Source organism: Diabrotica undecimpunctata, chromosome 1 (genome assembly GCF_040954645.1).
Source record: "Diabrotica undecimpunctata isolate CICGRU chromosome 1, icDiaUnde3, whole genome shotgun sequence".
In the NCBI taxonomy this organism is placed as follows: domain Eukaryota; kingdom Metazoa; phylum Arthropoda; class Insecta; order Coleoptera; family Chrysomelidae; genus Diabrotica; species Diabrotica undecimpunctata.
The window spans coordinates 352,959-363,512 of record NC_092803.1 but is presented as its reverse complement, the minus strand read 5'-3'; the positions used below and the strand labels follow the sequence as shown (position 1 = coordinate 363,512).

Sequence of the window (10,554 nt, the reverse complement as noted above, 5' to 3'; positions counted from 1 at the left end):
AAAGAGGAACAAGAAGCATCATAAATTACATAATATATTTACAAGAGCTAGAAACGGCGTTAAAAGAAGTAAGTAATCAATGAAGCAGAACTGAACACAACATAGACTAGCAATAGCGGAAATAATAGCAACAACAGATATCGAATTAGATAATATAGAATATAGCAAGGTAAACATAAAAAAAATATAAACAGAAGAAGAGACATCTACCAATATAAAATAAATGACTGTTACGAAAAGATGGACTAGATAAAAAATTGAAAAAATTAAATGAAATAATAAACGAATCAGCTAAGGAATCCTGTGGAATTAAGAAAATAATGAAAAACCAAAACGAACCAGATGGTCGACAAACGACTCAGTAAAAGCGGCAATCAAAGGATCCAAGGGAGAAAAAACTAAATAGCAATAAAAATAAAATTGCCAAAAAGACAGTAAGAGATGCGAAACAAAAATTCTGGAAAGAAATGGAAACAGCTTAAATGAAGATTATAAAAATGGCAATAGATCTTTTTGGAATAACATCAAAGTCTGGAAAGAGTATTACACCTGTAAATTTAAATTAGAAGAATACAAAACGTAGGTCTGAACTTAAATGACCCATCAAGCCTAAGCGAAGAAGAGAACAAGAGATGGAGAATGGAGAAAAAAGAATTCATCGAAGTAACAAAAAGAATTATAAATGGAAAAGCTGGAGGAGGAGATGGAATCGAACCAGAAATTATGAAATAGATAGGCGAGGAAGTCATAAACAGGTTTTGGATCATATGTAATGAAGCATTGAAGCAAAATAAAATACCAAAAGATTGGAAAAATCATCTTATTCTACAAATTTATAAGAAGAGGGCAGAACCAACTGGAAGAACTATAGAGCGATATGGTTAGCACAAGTGGCATTTAAAGTATAAATAAATTAAGAGCCGAAATTAAAAAAAAAACTAGAAGGACAATAGATGATCTGTAAACCTGCATTTGACACAATACATAGATAAATACTTGATAAATATTTAAAACAACGAAAAGCTCCAAATAAACTAATACAAGTAGTAAAATCAATATATTATATAAAAATACTACAGCAAAAATACAAATCGTGTAGCTTCCGGTGATTTCTCTAATCTTGTTATGTATGTTAAATGGATCGTGTAATTATTGTAGATTTTCTATTTCACAACATTTCTCTTTCAACCAAATTTCCTTTGCTCTCCCTATTTTCTTTTGTATATCTTTGTGTATCTTGGCATATCTTATTTTATTTACAGTTTTAATGATTCTTTGATTTTCCATTAACTTAAAGATTTCATTATTCATTCAGTCTTTTTTTCTGGCACTATTTATATATGTAGTGTTTTTTTTAGTTCTTTTATTGGATGTGTGCATCAGGAGTTTTTCAGTTGTAGCTGTCAGTAGTTCTTGATTTATTCCTTTTAATGTAAAATTTTGTTTCTCTAGTGTGGCAAGATCGCTGTTATGTCGATTGTTTTATATTTAACCTGAATTCAGCAACACCTGGGTTGTGATCAGAAGCTACGTCAGCACCTGGATACGTTTTTGCGAATTTGATAAAATTTCTGTATCTTTTTTCTTTCATAATAGGTATATTCTGCTTACTTACGATTTTAAGCTCTGTGTCCCGACGCAAATTCCAGGTAAATAATCTTAGTGAACATTCGTATAACATGTTTGTTATTATTATTATTTTTTCTTGGACAAATTCGACCAACCTTGTAACGATATGCATCGCCTCAATCCCGTAAGTGCTCCGTACTAGACATTCCCGAAGAAATGAGCCCACTAACACCAGAGAAACATGGGCTGCCTGTCACGCCAGGAATAGGCATTAACAGGTTTCACCAGCCGTTCGGTATGCCACCATCACCACCAAGAAAGCGCCGTGCTGGCGACACACCGAAGAGACCTGAAGCCGCGGCAATGACGACGCCAGGGGAGCCACAAGCAGGAAACCGTCAAAGGGACAAAGAAATTCCGGGTAACCTGCAACAACAGCAGAAGAATAAAGATCAAGTTACGACGAAGGGTGAATGGAATTACGCCGTTGTAGGCTCCACGCCCAAAAAAATTATGGTCCATTTTTTTTCCAAAGGGAAGGGGGTGTAACGATACGCATTGACTCGGTCCCGTCAGAGCTCCGTACATACGCACTCCCACCACAAGTTCGATGCGCGCTAGAAGAGATGGAAGACCGACGACCGTATAAAACAGCAGCAGCCCTACGAGAGAGTTTGAGTTTCATCAGATTATTGAAAAGGACATCTTCAACGACATACAGAAATCACAAAAGTATTGATGATGTAGGAGCAGCTTCCACCCTACTGGAGGAAACGACTGTCTCAAACTTACTAAGCAGCTTCCTCCCCCTACTGGCTGGAACGACTGATCAGCCTCCACCCCCTACTGGCTGGAACGACTGATGGTGACTGAGTGATTGATGGTGACTAAGTGCCACAGCCCGCACAGCCGTTGGGCCAAGAGTTGTTTTGTACAAGGTGACACTAGGTGTGGGCGATAATTACCCAGCAATCTGCACTTTTAACGAAAGCCATTCATTTTTATACCGTTCTTTGTTAATATACAATGTATGAAAGAACAGTCTCTTGTCTGCAACAAAGTATTTAACAACCGTTTATTGTTCTATAATGTTTGTATTTTTGTACCCCAAATCTTGGCTAAGTATACGATGAGAATCAAAACTAACAAAAAGTCTGTTAATATTTTATAAATGTTTATATACGGTTGCAAAACTGCAACACAATTAAATATTAACATTTCCCTTTGCCTACTTTGGCACTGAAATCATCTATTATAATAAGTATCTTATGTTTTTTAACATATTTTAATACTTGTTCAATATGATTGTAAAATTTTTCGATATCTTTGTCTTTGCTCTGAACTGTAGGTGCATAGACTTGTACTATATTCATTTTAATTTTTGGAGTATGAAGTTGTAACATTTTTACTCTTTATGATAGATAAATAAAGCCAGTGATTGGTCTATTGGTAATTTTATCTACCAAAATTGCGATGGATGGGTTTGTAGATTTTCGCTTCCAGAGTAGTATAGCACCCCGTTGCTTGTGGGATATTTACCATTAACCGGCCATCTGAGCTCACTGATTTCGAGAATGTCGGTTTTCAATCTGGCCATTTCTTTTTCTAATTCTAATTATGATAAAATTAGTCTGCTTCTTTATATATGGGTATAATCAATTTATTTTCAAATTCAGTTGGAATCTGCTTAGTTTGCCATGCCTTGCAGTTTCATAACTTAAATGCCTAATTTTTTAAACAGTTATCCAAACGACATTCTTTTAACTGTCGTTATAACACACACAATAGTTCTAATAATAAAAGAGTCATCATTGTTATTATATAAACTAATTACTAGATGGCATTTCCTAGAAATTATCTATCGTTATATGTAGTAACCAACCTACTATTAAATTCAATCATAAGTAGAGGTTTTAAGGTTTAAAAGAAGCATATAATTTTTTTAAACCACAAATAATTAAGAACTCGTAACTTTTGTCATTCTATTGTTATTACTTTAGTTTATATAAGAATTTAACTCAAATTCTTGCCTATTATATGTATACCTCGACAATAATATCGCAAAATTAGTTCCTATAATGGAGATAGAACCACTAAAAGTGTTACTAGAAGTGCTTTTGCAAGAACTACATACAGAAAATAATAAAAATGAAGATTATCTACCAAAGAACTCGTTTTACTTACCGAAACAACTATTCAATGGAGTTGTTCCTGATATATTGGAAAATGTTGTTAACGATATCAAGAAAAAAGCTGAAGAAGAGTCGAAAAAAGAAGACCGTGTAAGAAAAATTACCTACAAGGCTCTAGTGGCGATTTTTCGCAACACAACTCAACACGAAAGGTTCTTATATCTCCAAGATCTTCTAAATTATTTTTACAACCAGTTAGTGCAGAAATTAATAGAACTGAAGCATCACAAATCTATTATTTCTATCGAGGACTTTAATGAAGTTGTTACCACTCTCTTGCCTTTTGTAAAATTACAAATATTGAAAGATGTTTCGGAAAATGAAAAAAATAGTGAAAAATCTAAAGTGAGTCTAATGGAATTGTATGAAACAGTTTTGTATCCAAACATTACTCGGGAAGATTGCTACGAAATTATTAAAAATAAAAAAGTGGACTATAAAAATGTAGAATTTGTGGACTTCGAAATTAAACCTGTCGACGAAAAAAATGGTTTTTTAGGTGACTATTTTAACTTGAAAATTTATATTAAGATCGACGAAAAAAACGAATTGCACCAGTTGTTCCTCAAGCATATGCCCTTAAACAGCGACGAAATGAGAAAAGCCATGTCAGAAATGTCGTTTAAAAAAGAAGAAAAGTTTTATATGAAAATAATTCCATATTTAAGAAAACTAGGATTTGGCGATATCACAGATTTCCTACCAGAATGTTACTTGACGAGGAAAAGTAAGTTTATGGTATTTGACGATGTATCTGCCAAGAATTTTTCCAATATAGATATACAAGTACCATTTACCTACCACCAGCTATCACTAGTATACAAACAGCTGGCCAAGTTCCATTCCTGTGGGATACTGTTCGAAGAAAAGATGTCTGAAATGCTAGGAGTCGAATTTAGGATGAACAAATATTTTGGAGAAATGTTGATGGAAACTTTCGCAATAAAAGGTAACGAACAGACTAGGAGTATGTTCGACTGTACTGTGCGAACAAACGATTATATTTTTGGTAAGTTCCCACACGTTTTCAAACCTGGTACATTGGAGAACTTTAAGAAGAAATGTGAAAGTATGATGATGGGAGTTTTTGATATAGTGGAGCCTTCCAAAAACGCGAGAAATTTTGTCACACACGGTGATCTTTGGTGCAATAATTTCTTGTACGATTCCAACCAAACTGCCTGTCTTCTCATCGATTTCCAAATTTTAAGGTACAGTCTACCTTCCTATGATGCTTACTTTGTCATGGCCATAAATACCGACTTCAAAACAAGAATAAAGTGTGGTCTAAGACTATTGGATGAATATTATAATGACTTAAAATCAATATTGTCTAAATATAATATTAATATCAACAAAATCATGCCATACGATCAGTTTTTAAGGAATATAGAAGAAGTTAAACCGTACGCCCTTCTGATGTCTTTGTTGTACATGCCATTGATGCTGTTTCCCAAAGAAAAACTAGCTCATGTCTTCCAAGATCCAGAACAATCACAGATGTTCTTTATGGAGGATAGGAGTAAGATAATGGAGAAGTTTTGGCCTGATCTAAAATGTAAGTCGAGATTCGAAGATGCAGTTCAAGAATTGTATTTAGTGTTAAATAAAGAATAGCAAGTCGATTTTAAAACAAATCTACCTTAATATTAAACGAAAATTTTTTTAGTTTAATATTCGTAATATTCTTTGTCGTTTTTTTTATGTACATTTTATAAAAATGTATTATAGTGTACATAACATTATCATTTTAGACCTAACGTTTTGTTAAGTTAGCCTAGATTATAATAAATATTATTAATTGTAGACATTTTAATAATTACTGTTGACTTTATGATAAAAAAAATACTCATCACACTTGAACTAAATAAGTACAATATAAATCAAGAATAGCAACGATTCTTTTAAAAATAGTACGACAGAGTTATTTCTCTTTTAAAAATATTTACTCGTACCTACTACATTCTTACAAATAAAGAGCTACTCCTTTATTCCCGATTATAAACTAGTATTGTGGAAAATCCGAATGAAAACACACACATATATATATATATATATATATATATATATATATATATATATATATATATATATATATATATACAGGGTGGGTTACTACTAAGGGGACGAAAGATTACAGTGAAAGGGAAAAATATCAAAAAAAAAATTTAATAATGGTTTGTAGGTTGATAAAATACATTTATAAATGTAACTCATTTTAGAAACAATAAATTTCTTTCTCTATCTCTCTCTCTCTCTCTCTCTCTCTCTCTAATAACTTACAGTTCTTAATCGATAAATCGGTTCTAAAACAAAAGATGTTTTGAGCATGCGCTGATGTAGTTTTGCGTCTAACTGACGACTTAGAGAGAATCAATCATAAAGTATTTTTTGATAATTTATTTTGCTCACTTCCCCTTATCGAAGAACTGCATAAAAGAGGTATATGTTTGTAATTTGTAATTACAAAATTGTAATTCTGTTATGAAAACATATAAACAAGAGAAACAAGAGGGTAGGGGAACTTCATCCGTTGCAAGTACTGAAGGTGGCAATATTATTGCTCTAAATGGCTAGACAACAAGACTATTTACATTGTTTCTAATTGTGCTGGAATAGAACCTTAGAATAAAACAAAACGCTGGTGTAAATCTACTAAGACTACTATAGAACTGAACGACCATTTTCTGTTCAGATTTATAACAAAAACATGGGAGGAGTAGACCTGACGGACCAGTTGGCCTGTATCCTCTAAGAAGAGGAAACAAACGCTGGTACATAAGAGTTTTTATGCATTTTGTGGATGTTTTAAATGTACGGATTTTGTACAAGAACAACGGAGATACAAAAATAGATCTGCTTGAATTTAAGTTTGGGAACGCAGAAAGAAAATAAACGAGGTACTTCGTCTGGTACACCACCTCCCATTTTGAAGAAGAAGAAACCGAATCATCATGCACCCCCTGAAATTAGACAAAGTAATTGGAGGCAATGGCCGCAACTAATTGATATACCAAATGCTCGAAGATGTCACTCTAAAACTTGCAAAAGAAAAAAAAAATACATCTGAAAAAAGTGCAATAAGCCGCTGTGTCTATCGTGCTTTGAACATTTTCATAACGCTTCCGCGATTCCGCAAGTGCATGACTACTAGAGTAGACGGAATATTTTTTAAGTTTTAAGAAAAAAATTTCATGTTTTTCTTCTTCTTCTTTAAGTTCCATCCTCTATGGAAGGTTGGAAATCATCATGACTATGCGGACTCTGTTGACTGCCGGTCTAAAAAGTTCTGCACTACTGCATTCAAACTATTACCTTAAGTTCTTAAGCCATGATATTCTTCGTCTTCCCACATTTCGCTTTCCTCGGATTTTGCCTTGCATAATAAGTTGTAATAATGCGTATTTTTGCCCTCTCATCACATGTCCTAAGTACTCAAGTTTTCGTCTTTTGATAGTTAATATTATTTCCGCCTCATTTTCTATCCTTCTAGTTACTTCCACGTTTGACATTCTTTGAATCCATGATATTCGTAGGATACTTCTGTAACAACAACATTCAAAGGCGGCCAACTTATTCAGATGGACTTGTTTGGTGGACAGTAGAGAACACGTAACATCGAAGCATTCTCAGGCGTAGTTCTAACCTTATATCCCGACAACAAAGAAACTTTTTAAGTTGAATGAATGATGCACGTGCTATTTTAATGCGTGTCCTAATTTCTTTGGTTTGGTCTACATCTGATGTTATCCATGTTCCTAAGTATTTATAGTTATTATCACTCTCAATTGCAGTATCTTCAATAGTCAATTGGATATTTGCATGTACAAATTTAGTCATGATCATGCATTCATGATCAATTTAAATTTATCTTCAGTCCGTACTCATGACAGCGTTCATTAAGGCGTTGCATTACGTTCTGTAAATCATTGTTGTTATCCGTCATTATTACTGTATCGTTTGCATGTTTTTACACTTACTATACTATGTTCTAATGTTAATTTTTAATATTTCCCAATAAAATAATTTTTCTAATAAAAAAAAAAATCCTTAAAATTATGCATGAGAGGGTTAATTTTTGCGCAGAATTAATTACCCCGTACTTGGGTGACCACCACGCAGTGACAGTTTTTTAAAGTACATTATGATTTTGAAATATATTAGAAAATTAAATAAAATTTCTGTATTCATTAATTTTAATAGAATTTAAAAGAAAAACAAAAAAATATAGAATATTATAATTTAGATATCAGGATAATTTTAATTACAGACGCCAAATTACTAATTCAATTTGTATTCTACCTCAGGGTTCTTATTTGAGTTCAGAAATACATTTGTCGTTGTCCAGTGTTCAATAATAAACAGGAGTAGAAGAAAATAAATAAAATTCAAATTTGTTCAATGCAATTAAATATACTTTTTATAAACAAAAACATTTTTTCATAAAAATAAAAATAAAAATAAAAATGTTTTCCATGTGGTGCGGAATTAATTGGACATACTGTATAAAGGAATATTAAAAAGAAAAAAAATTTCTTCAAAATGATGGAATTTTCAAGTGTTTTATAACCGATGAAATAAAATATTAATTTGTGAAACTTTTTGGGACATTCTATATATATGTAAATACAAGCAAATATCTCATCAAACACTTATACAAAATCCCGACTTAATTTTATCGCATATTTATGATTTTAGAACAAATTTACGTTAGTAATTCAATTATAATTAAACGTTCAATGTTCAACATCATGTGCGACCATCTTAAGGTTATAATTGAAGTGATCGTTCAAGAATTAGGAAGTAAAAAGTTTGCTGAACAAAATGCGAAGCAATACATCGATAGTTACACGTTTGAACTACCTGAGGATCTTTCTTTCAATGGTATATATAAAGATAGTATTATAAAATATATAGAAGATCTTAAAAACAAAGCAAGTGATGAAATTAACGAGGAAAATAGTGTGGAAAATGTGATCTACAGATGTCTATTCGCCATATACCGAAATTCCTCGCAACAGGAAAGATTCTTGTACCTTCACGATTTGTTGGAATACTTATACCAACAGTTAGTACAAAAAATAATTCAGTTACAAGAATATTCTTTACTAATATCAAAAAACGAGTTCATTAGGAAAATTAGAGTTTTATTCCCGCATGTCAAGGTACGTAATATGAAATCAATGATGAGTGAAACATCGATAGAAAATGAGAGATTTAAAGAAGCCCTTACTGAACTGTGTGAAGCCGCACTATATCCAACAATTTTAAGAGAAGATTGCTATGAGATTATTAAAAGTAAAGTATCTATTGAAAATACAACATTTTTAAATTTTGAAGTGAAAACTGTACAAATGAAAAACGGTTTTTTGTGTGAATATTTAAAACTACGTATTAGCATAACAAATGAAGATCATTTCTTTTTTATTAAATGTATGCCCAAAGCAACTGAAATTGACCCTATCAGGAAATACATAATAGAAAATTCGTTTAACAAAGAAGAGATGTATTATAGGCAGTTCATTCCTTCTGTGACAAAACTGGTCTCGGCTGAAATGACAGATTTCGTACCAAGAAGTTACTATTCTCTACACAATCAGTTCATAGTTCTGGAGGATACTACAGTAAATAACTTTGCCAATCTTGACATAAGAGTGCCTTTAACTTATGATCAGTTATTGCTAATAATGAAACAGTTGGCTAAAATGCATGCCGCTGGCTTGATATATGAAGAAAAGTTGTCCAAACTACTTAACAAACCGTTTAGATCAATCGAACATTATACTGAAATGCTAAGGGAAACGATGGATATAAACGATAAAACAGTTGAAGCATACTTTGAGTGCAATATCAGAACGGTTAATTATTTATTTGAAAAGTGTAAGAACAGATTCAAGGACATTGACGTTCAAGACATGCAAAAGAAGGTAAGAGAAGGTTTTTACAAAATGCGTGACATAATTAAAACATCGGACAAATATAGAAACTTTATTACTCATGGTGATCTGTGGTGCAATAATATTGTGTTCAAAGACGATCTAAGCTCGTGTCTTTTATTAGATTTGCAGATGGTTAGATATTGTAGTCCAGTCTATGACGTATCTATCGTACTGACACTGAATGCAGATCGAGATACTAGAAAAGAATATAGCAAAAAGCTTCTAGATGATTATTATACACATCTAAAAGATAATCTGAGTAAGCATGGCGTTAATATCGAGAATGTTTTGAGTTATAAGCGACTTATGGAAGAATACAAACAAGTCACTTCAACCGCAATAATGCGTTCGTTGGCCTTGTTAACTGTAGTATTACCACCTCGAGACAAAATGGATGCATTTTTAAAAGATCCGAACGACGCTCAGAATATTATAATTGGTGATCGCAGTGGTATTATAGATGTGTTTTGGGATGTATTAGAAGAAAGGTTAGGGGGACTACTCGAAGACCTTTATGTTTGTTTTAATAATATTTAGATAATCTTTAACGTTCTGTGTGCAATCATTTATATATCTCACATGTTAGTGTAATGCTATTCTACAGTAATAATTGTTCATATGTTCCAAATTTAATTTGTAAATATATGATTCTAGTATAATAAATTTGAATCTTGAATTGTATAAAGTGTTGCATATATAAAGGCGTGCTATGCATATATTCCTACGTATTATTTTACCAAAATAATAATAATGGGTATTAAAATAGAGTTGTTTCGTTGACTAAAAAACTTTCCAAAGTTTAAATATAGATAATATTGAATAATACGTTGACAACGATTTCATTTCTTATATTC

At 32.2% G+C, this 10,554-nt stretch overlaps 1 protein-coding gene across 1 annotated transcript; it reads left to right on the top strand.

Moving 5' to 3' along the window:
* The first annotated feature begins 3,556 nt into the window (after positions 1-3,556).
* On the top strand, positions 3,557-10,470 carry LOC140442549 (uncharacterized). Its single transcript, XM_072533597.1, has 3 exons — positions 3,557-5,377; positions 6,633-6,739; positions 8,460-10,470. Exons 1-3 carry the CDS (start codon positions 3,648-3,650, stop codon positions 10,235-10,237), a joined length of 3,615 nt encoding a protein of 1,204 aa, XP_072389698.1. The 5' UTR covers positions 3,557-3,647; the 3' UTR covers positions 10,238-10,470.
* Positions 10,471-10,554: the final 84 nt, after the last annotated feature.